Source organism: Mugil cephalus, chromosome 8, assembly GCF_022458985.1.
Source record: "Mugil cephalus isolate CIBA_MC_2020 chromosome 8, CIBA_Mcephalus_1.1, whole genome shotgun sequence".
NCBI classification, from domain to species: domain Eukaryota; kingdom Metazoa; phylum Chordata; class Actinopteri; order Mugiliformes; family Mugilidae; genus Mugil; species Mugil cephalus.
In genome coordinates this window covers 13369642-13391603 of record NC_061777.1, presented here as the reverse complement: position 1 = coordinate 13391603, position 21962 = coordinate 13369642, and the positions used below count along the sequence as shown (strand labels likewise).

At 43.6% G+C, this 21962-nt stretch overlaps 4 protein-coding genes across 22 annotated transcripts in view; 2 read left to right on the top strand and 2 right to left on the bottom strand.

Annotated features, from left to right (window-relative positions):
- Positions 1-292: 292 nt before the first annotated feature.
- On the top strand, positions 293-3158 carry dguok (deoxyguanosine kinase). Of its 3 annotated transcripts, none has more exons than XM_047591963.1 (8): positions 293-522; positions 717-897; positions 999-1108; positions 1202-1401; positions 1619-1766; positions 1846-1961; positions 2305-2404; positions 2592-3158. In XM_047591963.1, exons 2-8 carry the CDS (start codon positions 789-791, stop codon positions 2616-2618), a joined length of 810 nt encoding a protein of 269 aa, XP_047447919.1. In that variant the 5' UTR covers positions 293-522; positions 717-788; the 3' UTR covers positions 2619-3158. The 3 variants fall into 3 exon arrangements, with proteins under 3 accessions (XP_047447919.1, XP_047447918.1, XP_047447917.1); XM_047591962.1 differs by having other exon boundaries at positions 678-897; XM_047591961.1 differs by having other exon boundaries at positions 293-897.
- Positions 3159-3400: 242 nt separating this feature from the next.
- spaw (southpaw) lies at positions 3401-5574 on the top strand. The gene is made up of 3 exons (XM_047591942.1): positions 3401-3825; positions 4196-5004; positions 5095-5574. Exons 1-3 carry the CDS (start codon positions 3564-3566, stop codon positions 5245-5247), a joined length of 1224 nt encoding a protein of 407 aa, XP_047447898.1. The 5' UTR covers positions 3401-3563; the 3' UTR covers positions 5248-5574.
- A 2728-nt stretch (positions 5575-8302) lies between these two features.
- On the bottom strand, positions 8303-11605 carry LOC125012205 (eukaryotic translation initiation factor 4E-binding protein 1-like). The gene is made up of 3 exons (XM_047592005.1): positions 11117-11605; positions 9485-9670; positions 8303-8925 (listed from the first exon to the last, which is right to left on the bottom strand). The coding sequence occupies exons 1-3, from the start codon at positions 11250-11252 to the stop codon at positions 8894-8896; spliced, it is 354 nt and encodes a 117-aa protein (XP_047447961.1). The 5' UTR covers positions 11253-11605; the 3' UTR covers positions 8303-8893.
- A 441-nt stretch (positions 11606-12046) lies between these two features.
- Positions 12047-21962, bottom strand: part of ank1a (ankyrin 1, erythrocytic a) — a 76962-nt gene continuing 67046 nt past the window's right edge. For 13 of the 17 annotated variants that reach the window (XM_047591821.1, XM_047591816.1, XM_047591819.1 and 10 more), the window contains 6 exons: positions 21306-21948; positions 20796-21144; positions 18716-18799; positions 18270-18410; positions 16897-16992; positions 12047-15835 (listed from right to left, as the gene is read on the bottom strand). In XM_047591821.1, the coding sequence (XP_047447777.1) occupies positions 16924-16992; positions 18270-18410; positions 18716-18799; positions 20796-21144; positions 21306-21948 (1286 nt within the window). In that variant the 3' untranslated portion in view covers positions 12047-15835; positions 16897-16923. The remainder of the gene's footprint in view (positions 15836-16896; positions 16993-18269; positions 18411-18715; positions 18800-20795; positions 21145-21305; positions 21949-21962) is intronic. The other 4 variants (XM_047591831.1, XM_047591823.1, XM_047591814.1 and 1 more) reach the window with 4 other exon arrangements.

Sequence of the window (21962 nt, the reverse complement as noted above, 5' to 3'; positions counted from 1 at the left end):
CAGACTTAAATACTATATCTTGTCCCATGTGACGATTTACCAAAATAACCGGTTTTATTAACAGACGATCATGACGTGCCTATATATCTTTATACAGTCTATGTCTTACACTGCCACATTCTCGGTATTTATTATTTAATGTTGAGTATGTCACATACCTTTGTGCAAAGCAAGCTAAATCAAGCAACTGTGTTTTTTTCCGTTTATTTTCAAATGAGCTTTATTTTGTCGGAAGGCTTTTATTGCGAAAGTACAAAACACGTGACCCGGAAATACTTCTTTTACTTTTTTTTGGCTAACGTGATCTTCTGTTTTCAGCGTTTGAATGAACACATGTTGTTATGACATAATTGAAATTTTACCCAACAGAAATGTGTGACTGTTGAGTGTTGATACAGGATCAATTCAAGCAATAACTCGGTTTTTATAAATATCGTTTATAACTGTACATGACTTTTTATGATGAAAGTTTGCATCACATCGTGAAGAAGGAGAGCTAGCTAACGTGAACCCGGCGCAGTGGTAATGTAACGTTTATTGAACTGGTCACTAACGACAGAGACTTGCAGTTAAATGTGATAAATCTTTCATTTATTTAATTGTACGTAAGCGTTGTTAATATGTCTGCGCTGTATCGATGCGTTTTACTCAACCGCGTTTCCAAATTAAAACAACAGACAGGCTTAACTCGGGTCAGGACATTTGCGCTCACACAGGGGAAGACATCGGACTGTTCGGTGCGAGGTGGGACCACGGCCCTGCCACACGCGACAACTATCCTAAGCGCTATGGCTAAAAAGACAGGGAGTCAGTGTTTTTCTCGTTCAATGTGTCGGTCAAGTTCATCCGATGATGCAAAAGCTCGAGTGAAGAGAGTTTCTATCGAGGGGAATATTGGTAAGATCAGTGTGGCTGTTCACAAAATAATAATAGTAATAAAAATCAAACACCTTGAGTTGAGCTGTGAGTAATCCGCTTTGTTGTATCATAAATAACAGCTGTTGGAAAGTCGACCTTTGCAAGACTTTTGCAGTCAGCGTCTCCAGACTGGGAAGTGGTGGCAGAACCAGTCAGCAAGTGGCAAAACATTGAGAGTGGGACCTCGAAGGTGAGTTCATTCATTTACCTCCCCATCGCTTCACCTGGAAAAATTAAAAGGATCTGACATATCTTCCATTTCCCTGCTTTGTTTGTTTGCCAGGGCTCAGATGCTCCTCCCCGGACGACGGTCAGCAACCTGCTCCAGATGATGTACCAGGACCCTGAGCGCTGGTCGTACACGTTCCAGACGTATTCCTGCATGAGCCGACTGAGGACGCAGCTGCAGCCTCCTCCTGCCCACCTGCTCCTCTCAGAGGGAGCGCCTGTCCAGGTGTACGAGCGCTCAGTTTACAGCGACAGGTGAGTCAATCCGGCCTCTGGGCCATTTATTTAAGTATCCCATAAGGTGAGAATGTTTTGATATCTCCTTTAGGAAAAGTGTTTCAACCAGACTGAGGCCAGCTCCACTAATTCCACAAAATCACACGTCGTCAGAGAATAATTTATTCTGATCAGTGAAACAGAAACGTTTGAGCATTGTGTTTGTATAAAATTCAACCTGGCATTGTTTTGTCAGATACATCTTCGCTCTCAATATGTTTGAGTTGGGCTGCATCAACGCCACAGAATGGGCGGTCTATCAGGACTGGCACTCCCTCCTGGTGGAGCAGTTTGGACACCAGGTGGAGCTGGAGGGCATCATTTACCTCAGAGCCCCTCCAAAGGTATGAACACAAGATATTTTTTGTTCTGTTGAATACACAACAATGAAGTTACTCACACACGATCTTGCGTGTCTGCCAGAAATGTATGGAGCGCCTGGAGCGTCGGGGGAGGGCAGAGGAGAAGGGAGTGAAACTTGACTATCTGGATAAGCTGCACGTTCAGCACGAGAGGTGGCTGGTGGAGAAAAGCACAGAGTGAGTGATGAAAGAGATCACATGGCTGTGTTGTTTGTCCTCATCACCCCTTTCTGTTTTAGATTTTTTTTCAGGAACCACTGAAATGTGTCTGTTTTTTCATAGTCTCTAATGAGGACGTTTCATTCGCATTGTTTACATATTAGCATGACGTGTCATGGTTATGGCCAGAATCTGGTGTAAAAGCTGAATAACTCCAGGGCATTTTATATCTCAGGTTATTTCTTGGTAATCATTAATTTGCTGCAGTTTGTTGTTTGACTGTGAACAGATGTACATCAGTGGTGTGTGTGCTCAGTGTAGGTAGGGATATTAAGTTTTGTCAATGCAATTCTCTTTCCAGAATCCATTTTGAGAACCTCAAACAGATCCCTGTCTTACAACTCGATGCCAGCGTGGAGTTCCAGAGTGACCCAGAGGTGCGGGAGCAGTTTATAACAAAGGTACTGAGTTCATCTACTGCTTGGGCAAATAGCTGCTGTGCCAGAGTTAACCACAGGAGAGCACTGTTTCACCGTTTGAGTCATAATTTCTCAGTCTTGTGTTGGACCTAATGCGGCATTTTTGCATCCTGATCTGATGATCGATATGTTTATTGCTTCTTATCCTAAAGTATCCTTTCTCCCGCAGGTGAAGAACTTCTTCAATACTTTATAAGAATGTGGTCGCCAGCGGCCGTCAACAGATGAGACCAATCAGACCTCGTTTAGTCAACCTACATTCACATACATCAGCTGCTTATGGTTTTGGGCATCCAACTAATATAAAGTCATTTAAAACTGACCTCTTTTTGTGTAGTCTCTACAGGACTATGTGAAGTATATAGATTAAGTTTGGTTATGAATGTGTTCTTTCTAATCGTTCTGCTGTTATATTTTGTTAGTGGTTTGTTATTTGTGAGTCACATTGCACGTTATTACTTATAAATCTGTATTATTGATATCGACTGAAATCTCCGCAGCTATTCCTCTCTGTTACAGTTAATTAACTTATCTACGTGGCTTAAGCACAGACAAGCGCACACAAGTTATTTAATAGGTTCTGTAAAGTATAAGCTAAATCTGTACTAGAACAATTGGAATTAAGATTTACTGAAAATCTTGGGTTTGCGTGTGTATTGTTTAGTGAGTGTCTAGAACAAGCAAATAAGACATGGATGCTTTGTAATGAATAAAAATATGTGTTTTTAAATCTTCAGATCACCTGTCCATTTATTTTCTGATTATTTTCTTAACTGTAGCAGTTTTATTACCATGATCCTGAAATGTATCGTGTTATTTTTAATGGATAATTTACATTTCAAAAGGATTAGCTTCCAGATAATATGAATACAAGAGGTCAGGTAGTTAGAAGGGACAATGACCTTGGCTAAATGTTTTCTTTGCTCTGGTCCCTCTGATGTGCTCTGATGATCAGAGGGGCCGTTCAGATGCCTGGAGTGGCCAGGGGTCATCAAAGGGCAGCTGTCCACTATAAAAGGCCTGTCTGGAGCTCCGTCTGCACACAGCATCATTTCAGCCTGAGACCAGCTGGAGGAAGGAAGGGAATCTTTGCCTCTCTCTCTCATTCTAGTTAGAGCCGATCCTGAGAGTTTCTTTTAAAATGAAAGCAAGGGCCTTGACAGTTTTCTCTACGCTCGTACTCTGTTCTTTTGGAGCCGTTCTCTGCGCCCGGAGTCTCGAGAGCAGATTCAGAAATCTGACGCATACTCATCGCAGCAGATACCCTCTGTACATGATGAATCTGTACCGCTCCTTCAAGGCCGCCGATTCCTTCTCGTCAGTAGCTGTCAACGCCTTCACTAAAGAGAGGGACAACCCACCAGCACATTCTTCTGACTCCGTCTTAAGTCTGATGGCCAGAGGTGAGTACACTGAATTATGATCTTTAGCATTTACATTGGATAAAACTGGATAAGATGCATGCTGTGTATATTGTAGGTATTAGTTTCCCCCAGCAGCTCTTTGGTTGGTGCATTATCTGTGTTATCAGACCCTCCCTTTTTACAACCCAGCAAGTGTCAAAATGCTTATTCGACTTTAAAGGCTTGCTGCGTTTTATGTGTGATTGGGGTTGTATATTAGCCCTCAGACGTCCTTGCACAGGGGGGTCCAATACACATCCTGTCCTGTTCACCCTCTCACTCCACTGTTTTGACATTTGTCCGGGGATCTGGTTCGCCCAGTTTCCTGCAGACTGCTGTGTGTCACTTAGAGTTCTCATCTCATTCTTAGGTTGCCATCAAGTGGGTGAAAGGTGGACGGTCACGTTTGACATGTCATCTGTCTCTACCGGTGAGCTCGTCCAACTGGCAGAGCTTCAGATCCGGCTACCAGCGTTCTCTGCCTCTAAGCGTGCCACCGTGGATTTGTATCACTCCCGCAAGCAGAGCTGTGACCCGGACAGCACATCATGCCAGGAGGACGAGCGCCTTTTCTTGGGGAGCTTTGGCACCACACCCAGCAGTACGAGAGCTTCCTGGAAAGTGTTTAATGTGACTGCTCTTTTGAAATACTGGCTGTACCAGGGAGGCGAGGTGCTGAGCCAAGAGGCCTCGGGAGAGGCTGAGACTGACCGAGGCAGTGGTGATGGCGGCGAAGAGAAGACGACTCTCTTCAAAAGCATGGGATCAAGGCAAAGGAAAATACACCATCCTACCTCAAACAGGGTCATGATGGTCATCTTCTCCAAACATAATCTGCCCCAGGAAGGCCACGCAGCATACAGTCTCATTCAAACCGTGGAGAACTCCAAGTATGTGACGAGGGACAGAGTCAGCGGCGACGGTCAGAGTCGGCGCCACAAAAGGAACCGAATGGAGAGGATGCGAGTGGCCGGCACGGCTGAAACCACCGTAGCCCCGTCAGCAGAGCCGGTCCAGAGGCCTCTGTGTCGAAAGGTGGACATGTGGGTGGACTTTGACCACATCGGCTGGGATGAGTGGATTGTGCATCCCAAGCGCTACAACGCGTATCGTTGTGAGGGAGAGTGTCCGTCGCCACTGGATGAGTCCTTCAGTCCCACCAACCACGCGTACATGCAGGTAAGATGGCAGCTGATGACTCTTACAAATCTGCAACATTCACGAGTTATTGTCTCTGATCTTTGTGTGATTTATTCATGTCATTTTCAGAGCCTCTTGCGACATCACCACCCTCAAAGAGTGTCTTGCCCGTCCTGCGTGCCAACGCGCCTCAGTCCTCTCTCTATGCTGTACTACGAGAACGATGACTTGGCCCTGCGGCACCACGAGGACATGATCGTTGAAGAGTGTGGCTGTCACTGAATACCCCCCCTGCCCACACCCAATCGTCAACACTTTGACTGCGGTTGCTAATGATGGAGCATAAACCTGAACTTAAACTCAACTGTTTTGTTTTTTTTACTGCCTTAATGTTCATTTATTAAACTAGTCACAACCTTTTACAATCCGCAAGGATGAGAATTGTTAAAGTGGAATGACTCAGAGTAGATTTCATCCATACTGGGTGATACACTGTAGTTTTCTATATTTGGTTATTATGCAAATATTATATGTTTTATCTATTTATGCCTTGTCATGTATATTTTGTACATAAAAGATGAAACTATATTAAAAAGACTTTTATTTTGACATATGGTGTGTTTTATATTTTTTTTTATCACAGTTCTTAAGAAATACAAAAGTGATTTTAAATACTTGGTACTAAAGTTTAAAAAGATGAACAATTTATTTATTTTTTTTTACAAAAATTTAGAGGTGAGAGAGTGTTGTGACGTAAGAGTTCACTGAGTTTCAGTTTAAATCAAAAATGTATCTATGTTGTTAAAAGCTTTCAAAATTCATCTGCATTTGACTATATTTTGTGTGAGCCTTTAAAAAATGGGTGGGAGAAAATGTCGATATGGTAATATATCGCGATATTTGTTGCGTTTTTGGGCCAATCATGAACGACTTCCTCACCTCAAGGAGTGCAATAAATTGGCAATGGATCATTTGGATTAATACTGTTTTTTGACTCAATTTGTCCAGAGAATTATCACTGTCATCTGTTGCACAATGTGTATTTTAAGATGCATTTAAAATTTCTCAATGAACTCAGTGATGGCAAATATTGCAATATCATAATATCGCAATAATGTATCGTATCATGACTCAAGTATCGTGATACGTATCGTATCATGACTCAAGTATTGTCATACGTATCCTATCATGAAGTCCTTGCCAGTACCCACTCCTATTTTAAAGTATGATACCGAGTTAAAGACATACTCTTTGTTCTAAATGTGCTTGGATCAACAAATCAGTTTGGGTTAACAAATACATGTTGGAGGCTCAGTTTTCTCGTAGATACTCGTCTTAATCCCTCTTGTCTTTACTGACTGGTGAGCCGCTAACAGTTTAGTATATTTGCCTTTCTCGCCTCACCAATCCACATCTCGGGCCTATTACAGTAAATACATCATCACAGGTCATTAGCGTCCTCCCTGCCCAGGCTTCTTTTTGTTGATTGTGATCAACAGGCGCGCTGACTGGAGCGAGAAAAACCATACCATAGGTTGGATCAATTGGGGGTGGGGGTGGGGGTGGGGATGGGGATGGGGGGGTGCAGTAGTAGTTGTTTATCTTGGGGAGGGGACTGGAGTGTCAGGAAGCAGAGGTGACAAGGGGATATTTAGCCCCCCCAAACAAACAGAGCAATGTGAAGGAATGAACAGACTTCAGAAGCTACTGTGGAGGAAAGACAGGGTGGACTGGAACAGATCAGGTGAAACTGTTCAATCCACACTCCCAGACAGGACAAGACCAGACAGAGATCTCTTGTAGCTTTCACTTTTATTCCAGCTTTTATTTTTTTTTCTTTTGGAAAGTTATTACCATTGATTGCTTTTGGGGTTGAATCACAAGAAGGTTCAAGAACCACAGACAAGTCAACAGTTATTTTAAACAAATGCTAAATACTCAAACCTTCATGAATCTAAGAGTTAGTGCAGGACTGTTATATTGGAATGAATCAATATTCACGATAGTGGACCTGAATAAAGCTTGTTCATAATACACCGCGTGATATGAGAAAGACCTGGCCAAAACAAACTTTCGTTCCTGTTCTTGCTCACTGTCAGCTTTGCGTGTCACAGCCGTAGACGCTGCTGGATGGTGGGTTTTATTACCAGCTCTGTTTCCCTATTTCCAGTCCCAGAAAATTTTGCTCAGAAGCATTCATGTTTCTGCATAAATGCCAGACAAAACTAACGTCCATGCATTCCTAAAATCTGGTGGGGATAGAACACAAAGTTGACTTCTTACAGTTTTTGAACACTTGCATTGAATGTACGCGTTTTTGATGACAGCCATGTAAAGAAAGCCCTAACTGCATTCTTACTCCCTTTCAATACCACACATTCGTAGCTAAATGTATTCCTCTTTTCTCAAAGTTTCTTTGAAATTATTTTATTTTTACAAATTTCAGGTCAGGACCTACATTTGCTCGTAGGGATTCTGCTGCATAACAATTATAACAACCCTAAACCCATAGGGGCGTCTGTGAATCAGGCTTGTTTCAGTGCATCCCACAGATACTGTCTGGATCTAGTGACTTTGGAGGCCAGGTCAACACCTTGTCCTGTTCGTCACGTTTTTTGACTTGTTGCCAAACCATTTTTGTGTGTGTCTCTGTGTCACTGCGATGGGATGATGGTGCCTGGTCTGGTCTGATCCAGGTGGACGGAAGGTCAGTGGTTATAATGTTGTGGCTGATGGGCATATGATCAGCAAACAGTTACTTGCATCCTCTGCACCATTGCTGTAACTCCCAGAACAACTCTGAGGTCACGTTCTACCTGAGCGAGATCTTATAGGAACACAGAGACATTTATTAAACAGTCACAAATAATAATCACGTTTATATTCGAGCCCTTCCATCTTAAAAGACGTGCATGTCGCTTCCCAATGAACGTCTAAGTATTTAGAGACAGCGAATCAACATGGTGCCAGTTACATGGAAATGTAAATGTCAAATAGAAGGAAGGAGCTCTTCCCAGCTATGTACAGTTGTATATTGACCTCTCTTTATACAGTCCACCGGCTGAGGTTATCAGCTGCAAGTGAACCCTTTGAGAAATTCCTCTGATACGACTTGCGCTGAAACAGGGAGGCACAGGACGGGGCACCGGCTGCAGAGCAGGTCGTCAGATTTTTATCACTTCAAAACGTATATTAGCTTCTCACTTAACTTTAATGTTTGAAAAAAAAACTCAGACGGGTGAAACAGCCAAACATTTTGTCTCGATCCAACATGAGGAACGACTCACCAGTAGCATAAAACCAATGCACGCAGAAAAGAACTGACAAAGAGAGGAAATGCTTGTTTTCGTGGTGTTTGCTTTAATTATTTTGTCACCCTACAAACCGTGTGAAAATCTGCACCTTTGACAAAATTCAGTTGTACATTCTTTGTATAACACTTCAGGTGAAAAGCTCATTTTTAAGAGCACGGCTGACAAATCATATAACATCTTAAGCACTTCAAGGCGATATCTGAGGAGACTTGTCAGGAAAACGCGTGGAAATCAAAGCACGTGACAGAAAACCCTTCTGGAATGGTTTTAAATTCAGGAAAATTAGATCTTTATTCGGGATCATTTCTCTCATTTTCTGAAGGATGAGGCATTGTTGGTGTTAAGTACTTCTCAGTGTTGGTTTTAAACAGGTAGCCACTACAGGAAGGCACGCTTTGTCACACATGAATCAAATATAAGCCTTGAGGCAGACAGAGAAAAAAACAAACAAAAAAAAAATCACCACAGGTTTGTTCTTGGGCAAAACAACCAAATAAGACCGACAAAGACGGACGTGAGGTCAATGAGATACTGAAGAATCTCAGTCTTCAGGAAACAGATGACGGTGGGGGAAATACTCCTGAGCCTCTCTTCACAGTATCGTAATACTCCGCCTATATGTCCATTTCAAACTGCGCGTCGTCCCCTTGAAAAGACAGATGAACGGAATTCATGAGCACCAAAACATGTTAACCGTCATGACAACATACTTATTTGTAACATTTCGGTTCATTTTTAGTTCTAAAAACAACTAAAGTATGCACGAATACATTAAAATTAGAAAACATATGACAGATTGCTCTTTAGCTCGCATCCAAATCTTTGAATCTGTGCGGATATTTGTTTCCAGAAAATAATTACGCCAGAAAAGTGAAATGAAAATAGTGACAAGCACAAATTAAATGTTTGAAGCCGTACAGGCTGTTCCAAAGCAGGAAGAGAAATGAAAAGAGAACTCCCAAACTGCTTCAGGAGACAGGAAGAGAATCTCAGAAACTATAAATCAAATAGCACATATGATCTTCTTGCATCTTGTTTTCAAAGCTCCAACTTTACCTTTACACTATCTGATTGTAAATAGCGATGCATGTGACACAGCCGGTTATATCAGAGGATCTAATCAGAGCTGGATCCGCCTGTGGCTGCCAGTATTCAGATCTAGAAGTTATATCTTTCACTTTGAACGCCTGTGTCGTTTGTCTCACCTGCAGTGTCCGGTGCGGCGACGTTGTTGTTGTTCAGTAGTTCTCCGTTGTGCGCCTTCTCACCGGCGTCTTTGGAGGGAGGGCTGGTCACCCCAGGAATGTTCGGCAGGCCTCTCGGAGGAGTCTTGGTCACCGGAGAACTGCGACACTCCAGCAGGAACTTTCGGTCGTAGATGATCCTGGTACCTGAACGGGCAGGGAAGAAGGAGGACGACCGTCGGAAACGCTCGTCAGAAGTGGCGCTACACCAGACAGGACACTGACATCACGTTTGAGCTGGCTGATAAGCATCAGCTGCCTCTGTCACTCTTAGCCATCCATCACATCACTGCCAGTTGTACAGCGTGTGCTTTTCAACTCGACCTGAATGCACTGTCAGATTAGTGCTCATTTCAGTGCATTCACTGTCGTGGTATTATTACTATTACTCAACAAGAATCAATATACTGCAGTGATGATATGCACACAGATACTGACATAGTCGTCCTTGGTAGTGTTGGTTTTAAATGAAGCCATTATACCATTTTTTTAATCTTAACATAAGAAAGGTGCGCCACGTAATTTTATTTTGGTTACTTAAAATTTACATACACTTAGGTATCTTATAACCTGCTTCACTACTAATAATCTGTAATACTGTTACATCCAGGCAAACATCCGTAGGAAGTTGGCAGTGCATATATCATTGTTTGCATCTGCAACTTTTTACATTTCTGATAAGCTGACCGTATCTCCTACTTGTGGAGGTGCATAAGATTAGAACCAATGATGTTATGATATGAAAGTTCGTAAACAAGACCACGCCTCTGTTCGTCACAGTTCTCAACCCCCAGCCTTCTCATCCCACTCTTTTCTGCGTCTCTCATCACAGGAATCTGGGGGACAAGGAGCCAAAGTCTGCCCCTTCCCCACGTCTCACTCCCCGGGTTCTTCCACGAGCGATCATCCATCACCGCATTTGACCCCTCTCCTCCCAACATCTATTTCCCTCAGGTCCATTACACCTGCAATGATTAAGTGTGATCTTTGTACGTGAAGCGTTATAGCTGTCCTAATTCATTTTAAGTGCAATCGTATAGTCTTTGCCTGCAGATATGCAAAAAAAAAAAAAAAAAAAAAAAATCTGACCTTTCAGGAATTCATAAAATGAGCTTTGCTGCAGAGATCCGTCTTAAAACTTAGGAAAAGCTCAGACACAGCGCCTCTCTGGAGAGATTTAGTGTTTTTTTTTTTTTGCATAGCCAGGTTCAGGTGCAGCTTCTGTGGACACAGCGAGACACGGCAGTGGGGATCGATCATGTGACCCAGACCACAACCTGCAGCTAAGCTAGTGGCAGACACTATCTGATGGAAGCCGCGATAAAATCCCGAAACGCACCTCATTCACTGGGTATAAACATCACACACACGCGTAAAATCGCCACCTACTCTGACGCACCAGAGGCAAATGTTACTACACGCCTACTGTTTAGAGGAAGTTGCCCAACGTTAGCAGCTAGCTCGAGCGCAGCTAACAGCTGACCTCATGGTGGTGGTAGCTCCCCTTCACACACTCCCCAAGCCGCACTACAATAGTTGTGGCGAATGCACACACGCACACAAATAAATATAATGCGTAACAACATTACGTACCGCCCGGGGTGGTGCTGAACAGGGTCCCCCCGGGAGTAGTGGAGTAGTCGTGGGGCATGTGCTCCGCGTCGTTGATGGTCACTCTCCTGGTCGACGGGATGGTCTTGGCACTTGTCTTCTGACAGTCAGTGGACATCTTCGCTCAGCTATGTGATAAACTTAACCCAGCTAACTAAATATCAATTAAACAGAAAGTCTTGGTCGTTTCTCAAAACAAAGCCTCACCGTGTCGAGGAGGGGGGTTCAGCTTTGGCTCAACAGAATGGCTACTTTCTGATACAAATAAATACCTGTTTTATAAAAAAAAACAAAAGTGCAAATCATGGAAGGTAGCATCTAAATATGTGACACATTACAACGCGCACTCCCTCACACACACGCACACACAAACACACCGTGTCCAGATTCTTTGCTAAAAAAGGACCTGAGCACACGTTCCTCCACTCACATGCATGCACACAAAAAAAACAACAGACAGGCGAGCTGCAGGGGAAATGCTCCCGACATGGACAAAATGAACCTAGTCCGCCCCCTACTGCCGTAACAATGTCGGTGCAATGGCTGCGCAGAGCCACGATCACATTAAAGCGTTTTTGTATGCATATATTTAATATGTCACAGCCATAATAATTATAATAATAAATAACCCACAAGCCACCAGTTCCATTTAACTCCTTGCACACACATGCAATGCCTACTTCTTTTGCAGTACTGTATTCATGTAATGGATACTGTAAAAAAAAAAAAATAAATAAAAAAATACTGCATCCATATGGTCGAGCCACTTGTCTATTAACACGTGACACATCTGCAGAGTTTCAAAAAGTAGTAGTTCTGCTTATTATGTTTAACACTTCCACTGATGCTCGGCAGCTTTGCGAATCTGTTGCACGCGGATTGTCGCACAAAAGCATACACACTGTGCACAAAGACATTTCATTTCTTTATTAATTTTGTAAATGTTGAGCTGGTGTACAGAGTAAGTGGTCAATAGATGTCCTCGGGTTTTGATTGGATTAAAAGGCTTTTACATATTTTAAATCCATGTTTGTCTCTCCATAACAATTAAAAAAAAGCAAACAAAAGAAGTTAAAATACCCACAAGACCCCCATTTATCCCCAGATTGCAGGCATTACCCAGAACTCAACAGTCTCTTGGTAGCTACAGCTGTATGATGCTAAAAGTACATCCATAACATAACTAGAATCCCAGTTGACAAGTAAGGGTGCATAGCATTCTAAGTAAATATATATATATCTATATATATTCATATATTTCATATATATATAGCCTTTTATGTTAAAAACATTTTCTGTGCATGTGCGCAGTTGCATTCCTTAGTATTGAGTAATATGCTATTGCGTTAATAATGTCTTCAATCCATTCTAAAGGAATATACATGTATTCTCTAGTTTTTGCAACAGTTAATATTTTTGCATGAACTTGGTGCATGGCGTCGTCTCAGTAGTCCCCCAGTGCAGAGCTTTCCTGTGTTTCTGACGGAGCCGCTGATCCCTGTGCTTGCACTTCGTCGGACTCTTTCCTCACTGCGTTCAAACCATCGCCATGTGGAAGCCTGAGAATCGGCTCAGTCTCATATTTGGTAAGAGGGCAGAAAAAGATCAGGGGAGGGCTGCGTTGAGGGGGTGGGGGGAAAAAAATGCTTGTCATCTTGAAAGACTACTCATCGAAGCCACTAAGCGTCCCCCAACAATTTCATCTGAGTCTTGTCATCAGGTCTCCTCTCTCTAACCCCGACGTCAGCAGGGGATTTAGAAGTGACCCCTGCTTCATGAACCGACCCAAGCGTACCACAACATGAGCCCTTAAACGATGTAAGGGTTACTTCATACGCTGCAGTGCATTTTTAATGACATCTAACTTTTTTCAAACAAGATTCTCTTTTAGGAAAAAAAACAAACAAAAACGACGACGGGATAATTGATAAAACACCAAAAACCAATTTGAGGCTTCGCTCGTCAAAACTCTCCTTTATGTTCGTTTGTGATGAAATGCGAATGAAGTCATATGTATGATATTCAACAGCAGATACTGAGTTGAAACAACAGAGTGAATACCCTATCATCTACTCTAGTACAGAGCCAACACAGATGACTACTTCATAACAAGACTCACAGTATACCAAGACTTTACATTCATCATCTCTGGCTGTGAAGCCAAACTAAACACTTATTGATGGGTGCTTATTGCAATGTGTAGTTGTTGTTTTTTTTTTTTCTTTTTCTTTTTGTGGCTAACATATTTTTCTACAAGAAAGCATTCAGTGTCAAAAGAAACGCATGTTGATATGATGTGAGATGGCACACTTATTGAGGTAAATCAACGTTAAAAAATAGGTGATTCAGAATTATTACACTTATAATCTTTGTCCGTTTGCAGTATTACTTCCTGTGATATTATCACAACTTTGAAATGTCCCAACATCCAGGACTAAATATGTGATATTAAAATCACACGCACGCACGCACACACACGCGCACACACACACACATGCACAAACACTCAACAGGATTTCTCTCAAGGTGCATATGAACGTCATTAAGGTTTAAAAACAGGTCGAACACGGCTACATTCCCAGATGAGAAAACAATAACAAACTCTTTGCAGATGGGGTGGCTGATATGACGCCATACCAGTCTTTTTAGGCAAAGGTGACAGAATGTGAGATACTAATGTACTGACATAATTTCTGAGCTGAGAGACGACTCCTCTAAAGCTGTGATCAGCAGGCCGACAATCTTGAGTTTAGGAAGAACATAAGCTATGATCGTAAAATCCTCCTTTTTTTTTGTCTCTCACACACACTCACACACACACACACACACACACACACACACACACACACACACACACACACACACACACAAACAACCCTTTCCTTGTGTAAGCAGTTATTGCTTCTTCTGAAATAAGGTTTAGACAGTAAATCATGACACCAAAGAAAAGAGTGAAACTAGAGACGTGCTTCGGGAAAGGCCAGGCTCACAGTTCCGGGTCAGAATTACAGTTTCTCATCACAGTGATTGGTGACTGTCTTTGCTACACTCCAAAGAACTGCCAAGGAGACAAACATCGAAGCTCAACGCACCCGCGACCCTCGACACAACACTCGACGCTTCATCTTTTACCCACTCAAACCAGTGCTACATTATTACCAGTGTTTCAGCTACCTGCACCTAATCTAATGACATCTTCTGGTGGTGATGAGATGATCTATAAGTGCACCTCGTGTGGCGGTACTGCATGAGGAGGTCAAACGGACACAGCTACGAGCTGAAGGTGGGACCCTGCCCCCTGCTGGAGGGGGACAGGACTGCTACATCTACTCTGAGAGGCCGACTGCAGAGGCGAGGGCGATGAGAGGTCGAGATAAGATTGAGAGTAAAGAGAGGTATTGGGATTTTGGTTCAGACAACATATTAACACAAACCTCACGAGGATACTGCACAGTGGGGACAAGAAAAAAGGCGGAGGAGCGGGATCTCTCACGGTCAACTTTCACTTGCATCTCATTTTGTCTCTCGCCACAAGGCAAACCGGGAGGCGGGTTCATGACAAAAAAAACCTGCCTCCCAAAGCTTTAAAAAAAAAAGAAATAAATAAAATAAAAAATCCCCACAGTACACCGAATGACTTACAGCATAGCTTCCCTCTACGGTTTGACGTGTCAAAAGCAAAGGATGAAAGCATGTGAAAAGCACAAAGAAACAAACAACTGGACACACAGAAATCCAACGTTTAAAAACAGGCAGAGCGACACAACATTTGTATGTTCTTGTACCCACAAAGATCTCAAGATATATAGAATAATATAGACTGTAGGTTCTGACCAAGAGAACCAAACAAGAAAAATAGGGAGGTGGGGGGCGGGGGCTCTTATGTACCTGAAACAGCAGCATCAGTGGCATCGCATAGGGATCTCATGACATAAACAACACACGTAACACACAGTCACGTAGAGTATTTTAGTGCATACAGTATTATGTACAACACTGATATATCCTTGGGGTGATAATTGTAGCTTTACTGGACTTAGAGAGCACTGGGACAGGTTCGAAACTAGTTGGTGATGCTCTTAGCAGGAGGAGAGTGGCATGGAAGGAAGGAGAATAACCTGTTGCCTAGAGATGACGTAATTCTCAGTATTTTAGTCTCTTTTCTTTTTTTTTTTTGGATTGATAAACTTTCCCCGTTGATTTAGAAAATGGGCCAGTGGTTGACCATAGCCTACATTGCATGCCTGTCCCACACAGCAGTGTATCCTCCCCATCCCTCCCCGCCCGTGTATCCCCTCAGTATTTGTAGTTAAAGACAGGCCATGCGGCAGCAGTCACTCATGCTGATACAGATAACAGGAAGCACGTTTGGTTGCTAGATTTTTTTTTCTTCTTCTTTTTTTTGTGTGTTTGTTTTTTTGTTTTATACGAAATCATGCTTCTAGCCTAGTAGTAGATGTTTTTTTTTTGTTTGTTTGTCCACGGTTTCTTTAAAAAAAAAAAAGTAATAAAAACTACAAGTATCCTTGTCTTCTGGTGCGTGCTGATAGTCGGCATAGCCACTGTGGTTGTCATTGTGTCTGTTGCCGTTCATTTTTATCTGTCTGCCTTTTTATGTGTGGTCTCCCTCCTGTCAGCTGCTGCTGGTCATGTGTCCATGTAGGATGGTTTCGGTGAAGGGGTTGAATCCTGCGGGGAACTCTGTGGAGAAAACAAAATGCATCAATTTAGGACTTACACATATATATATATATATATATTAATACTTTAGAGAACGTGTGGCATGCAGGCTGGAACAAGCAAATGTGAGTATTTTTGAGTAGGAAATATGCACGCTACTATGTGCCATCTTTAAAATAGCTCCACTGTAATGTTCATCGTTGAACTACCCTTCGACCCTCATAAATCACCCCAACCCTACCCGTCTTTATTTTTACGGTCACACTGTACAACACAACACATTAGTTCTGCGCAAGCAGTTGAGCAAAAATGGTTGGCATAAGTGGTTTAACATTCAGCAGTGAGTCGCTTGAAATATCAGTAATGGTCATGGCCTTTACGTTAGAAAGGGCAAGTTACACGCGCATTCACACACTCACGCGCGCACAATGGAGTGGCTCCAATTCTCTGGAGAAGTGGCCTTGCAGCTTTGACTTTGAGATCTGATTCTTCCCGGTTCGTGTTTTTTGCTGAGCGCACATTGTGCCAACCGTTTTACAGCTTGTCACAACATGCATGAGGACAACAAGTGGCCCGGTGTACTAATGGAATTATATTTGTGTCCAGTGTCTGGGATGCTCAATAGGACACAAATCCAACTGTGTTGCAGAAAATGTGATCACAGACACAACAGCAAAAAACGTTGTGTTTCCATTATTTTGTCTTAAATGTAACAAATATAACTCCATATTTTGATGCAAAATTGACCAAGCGTTTGCCAGTGAGCAAGCGGTCGCAATTTTTATTTTTAGAAATATTTTTCTAAATACCGCTGGATTAATACTAATCAAAACTGTCCTAATGAGAAGCTTTTATATGTTTTTGCTGTCTCTGCAAAAAACAAAAGACTAGTGACAAGGCATATTTTATTTCATTTTTTTTGTGATCAGTGTCAAATTTAAGTGTCATTTAGCTGTGCCAGCATCACATTACATATCATTAGTATTGAATTAAAGGTACAATCAGATGCATTTAATCCAGAGAGACTGGATTAAATGGTCTAGCCCACAGGTCAGATGAGGCGCTGTGGGTCAGTCCCGTACCTGCGGGGACGCAGCACTCAGTCTGCCTCATTGCTTAACTCTCCGCAGACTGGCACATTTCACTATTTGAGCACCTTTCTTCACATCCATATCGGGCTACATCGGGGGCAAGGAAGGTGACAGCAGAAGAGGCGCAGGGATTGACAGGAGTGGAACAAGAGGTGTGGGGGAATATTAGTAAGGCAAAGGAACACAAAGATGGAGAAAGATGAGAATGGAGATCAGAAATAGACCAGGAGAGGAACAAATGGCGTCACGAGGAAAGAGAGGACAGACGTAGAGGGAGAACAGCACAGGAGATGTAACAGAAATGTGATACAAACGGTGAATAGAGAGGAAAGACAGGGAAAAAGAAGGAAATTATGTATAAACCGTCAAGCAAGGACAGAAGTGATGGGCAGCAGTTGGAAAGACAAGTAAGACAATGCATATGTGTCCAGATTAGTTTCAAATAATATCTGTAAAAAAAAAAACATATTTCTAAAGCTCCAAACGGATGAGGATCATCCACGTCAGACAACAGCCAAATTTCAAGAAATTTCACGCAATCAGAGCAACTGGTTTCGTTTGTGTTTTAGGTTTAATGAAATCTCTTGTAGTTACATGGTGTGTAGAACCAGCGCGATGGCTGTAAATAGTTTACGACCCAGCTCGGATCAAGAGATTCCAGTTGGTTTGAGTGATAAGGCACACAGTCACAATTAAAGGACAGGAAACTTTAATGAGAGAAGAAAAAAGACAGAGGAGGTACTCATTGAGAAAAAACGATGGGGGAGAGAATGGAAATTATAACCACGGCGGGGAGCCACGGTCATTTCATTCAGTCCTTAATGTGCAAGGAACAAAAGTGTATGCGTGGATTAGTGGTGACTAAAGTGATGAAACCATGCCGATGGATGGTGAGCATCTCAATCAAAGCAATAATATCAGAGAAAAGTGGACTCATTTGCAGAAGATGATCGTGATGACTAGGTTATTTGGGTGGACATTAATGTTACAGAAGGTCAGCAATCAAGCATTAAACCAGTCACACTCACTTTCTATCTACATTCTGCAGTGATGTAGCTCTGACACACAGTGAAACAGTTCTATTCTCTTTAAAGTCCTGACCACTAACAATCTGTGTCTGTGCAGATTAAGCTACGTAATAACTGTCATCAGGGAAAAAAAAACCTGTAAATCCACAACGAGGTCTGATTTACTGTGGCACATATAAACTAGCTAGGACATGGATTTCAGTCAAACTCATCAGACGGTGTTCAGCTGTATCACCTCAAACAATTCAGTCCATTTCAGCTCTACGTGCTCCCTGCACAAACTATTAATGGGAGCTCCAGGCGAGACAGAGATCTGCCTGCAGATCAGAAGCCCACCTTGCTGCTGTCCCGGCCCAAGATGGCGTAGTTCATGAACTGCTCAGCATCACCCTCCAGCTCGTTGGCGTCCTCCAAGCTCACCTCCTGAACCCCCTCCTCACCTGAACCCTTCCCTCTGCGCACGACCTTACGCACAATCTACACACACAATCGCACACAAGAGGAGGGTGGGAGAGGGTGATGGGTGGAGGCAGAGAGCGTGGATAAGGAAGTGAGAAGACCGATTTGTTGAAATATGTAGGAAAGTTTATGGGAAAAAAAAAAATAATCTGTGTTTTTAAAAATAGAAATATATCCATAATGTAATGTCATTCATGACTGAAGATCTTTGCAATGATTATTAGTTTAATAATCATTGCGTGGGAAGATGAGTATTGTGACTCGGAAATAAGGAAAACAATGTCACACTTCTGTTTTAAGAACACAGCTTAAAAATAGCTCACCTTTTTTGTGACGATATTTCCGTGTTCATCCGTGAACTGTTCCTCGCTTACATGCTCTCCGGGAAGACCTTCAACCTCATCACCCTGAGGACGGACAAGCATTTGTGTGGTTAGATTGTGTTTTTTTTTTTTTTTTCTGAACTACTGTATGTAGCATTTGCATGTTAAAATAGTTGTTGTTAAAATAGCTGTCGCAGCCATGACACAGCATGCCACGAATCCCTCCACTAACTGGAAACACAGAGCAGCAGACAAACGACAGATGGCTGAGAGGTTAGAGGGTTGTGTGCTGGATCCACAGTGCATGCAAAGGTTTCTTGGTGGCACTGGGATTTACTGTTCATAGCTCTTAATTGTCCGCAGCATGTCCACGTAGTTAACCAAACATAAATTCCAGTCGAGCTAAGAACAAGTGAAGGGAAGCTGCCTAAATAACTGACAAGTCATAGAATGAGTTGGACATAAAGTAAGAAGGAAGTGCAGCAAAGTCTGTGAAATGCTGGATTTGACTCATAGTTTTGGTTGGTTAATCCTCTCTGCCTCCTCCATTCAACTGCAGTAAAACCATTCAAATAATTGACTCTATATCACTATATTGTCACTGAATCCACTCAGCAAACAATACTCTTGTTTTTCCCAGCAGTAAATCCTTTCTCCAAATTTCTGCTTGACTCTTGATGGCCCTGCTCCTTATACCTTGAGAATGACTCTGCGGCGGACCACTCTGGTGGTGACGTTCTCCTCTTCGTCAGCTACTCCCTCGACCTCACCAAGCTCGTGGTCCAGCTGAGCGTGTATGAAGGTGAGCACAGACCGCACCGAGCCGCTGGCTATGTGGAGGACATTCTGGCAGCTGATTACCAGAAAAGCCAGCAGCACGAAGCTGAAGAGGAGCTCGGTCACCAGGGCCCACATCGCCCCGCTTTGATCCCCAGCAAATCAACACAGTTTGCACACCGCAATGACCGACTGCAGCTTCAGTCCCTCAGCCTTCAGTGGCTCCTGCCTTCAGCACAGCTTCGAGAGAAGGTAACAGCTGCAGTCCTCTGCCTTTTGTCACTGCTTTGGTCAAACTAGTGTTGATTTCTTCAGCTCATATCTGTCCTCCATTAGCTGGGGATGTGGGCCTTTTCCACCCCACACCTCTATTCCTTCTCTTCCTACCGACAGGTCGAGAGCAATCAGTGAAATCCAACCAAAAGCAACCTTGGGAGGTTCTATTCTCACCTCTCTCACTCTCTAACCACGTGACCTGTGGGCTTTAAATACCCCTGCCCACTCCAGTCCGGCTCTGTGTCTGGTTGTAAGAACACTAACAAACTTCACTCAAATTCTGACACAATTACGCAGTGTGTTCCACCTCCAAACCAAACCAAAGCGGGGTCTTTAATCACCAGTTTGTGTCACACACAGTATTAAGCCTACACCAGCCTTAAAAGCATCACTCTATTTTTGTTCTCACACAGTTCCACAGCTGAGGTTGCCCTTTACAGTGCGGTGTGTCTGTGTTGTGCCAGAAAGTTAACACATGGGAATGCCGGGGGTGGGGATCATGTAACATGAGCGGCAGAGTGTGAGCGCTTTCTATATTTGACCGGACATGCTGTTTGTGCCCATCTTAGGCCCTAGACCCTGTGTGTGTGTGTGTGTGTGTGTGTGTGTGTGTGTGTGTGTGTGTGTGTGTGTGTGTGTGTGTGTGTGTGTGTGTTGGTGACTGTGTGTTTATGTTTGCTATTAAGGTTCCAGGTTTAGTTCTGCATAAATGTAAAGTTAAATCACCTTGTTTTTAAGGTATGACTTTTAGTAGCGGCAGTGAGAAACTAAAATGGCAAACAGCAAAATTCACAGGACTTCCGGTTGTTTTTTTGTGTGTTTGTTTTCACGTAGGTTAAATATATGGCACCCTGTAGTAAACATGCTAGTTGTGTGGTTTTAAGAATAGCAGTCCAACCTGATTGAAATTATTAACATACTGGTTGTATGGACACGAAATGTCGCACAGACTTCTTGGTGCCCAGAGGTTCAGCTCTTTACTTATTCTGATGCCTTCAATCTTGCATGGGAGGAGCAACACACTCACCTGCCCCTTAAGGCGCACATCGTCCCAGGCCCTCAGGTCTGACACCCTGTGTGGAAATCCCAAACCCTTCTCGAAAGGCTGGGTGCCTCTGAAGTGCCCTCGTAAGAGCTCAGAGTGCCCCATGTCCCTCACAGGCTGAAGCAATGCCTCCTGGGACACACAGGACTGGTCTCCATCCACAACATTACGTACTGATGACATCATTGTCTCCATGGCCTGCCTGGGATTGGGCTGGTTGCCCACCCAAGCCTGAGTAGGGTCAGTGACAGGGACCCACCCCGGGCCTGTCTGCTCCTGCAGGTATGAAAGGAAAGAGCCTCCTCCACCTCCGTTTCCGCCATTACCTGACCTGAAAGGAGATCAGTGGGTCAATGAGGGGGCGGTACATGACGGCTTTCATAACCCCTTGGTGACCACCTCCTCCTCTTCATTCACTGACATGCACTGAAGTTAAATGGGATTTAATGGTTTGCTAATAGGACTGTGAAATGATGCAGAGGTCTGACTCACCTGTCTCCATTCCGATCTGCAACACAGCTCAGACCAGGTGACTCACTCAACCGGGCATACACCCTTTGCTGTCCTGCAACAAGAGAAAGCCCTTCCTCTGAGCCCGTCCCGCCTTCTCTTCCTCCTCCTCCAGCTCCATCACCACCAGTCGTACTTGTGACTGCTGATACCTCTGAACTTGCCTCTGACCCCTGACCATTGTTCAGCCCGTTAAGATTCATCCCGGCGATGGTGCCCCCAAGCGAGGCCGGCGTGGTAGTGCTGAGCGAGTCAACGCCCATTTCTGAATCGTCTTCAGGCAGCTCAATGGAACCACTCAGCACCCCACCCCCTCCGCTGGCTGCGCTGGCCTGACTGGCCGGTCGACCCAGACTTCCATACGGCAGCCCCAGCAGGCCTTCCGAATCGTCAGCATTGCTGCACTCCAGCGAGGAGTCCTCAACAGGCACCAAGGAAGGGCTGTTGCCTGAGGGCCATACCTGCACATCAGACATCTCCATCAGGGTGTCTTCTTCTGTGGTGGCAATGGGCGCACAGTCGAGACTGGAGACTTCCTGCCAGTAAGGCTCAGCACCCAGCGGAGAGGGTAGGCTGTACTGCATGGAGGCCGGTGAGAGCAGCTCGTCCTGCACGAGACCATAACCTGGAGCGAGACAG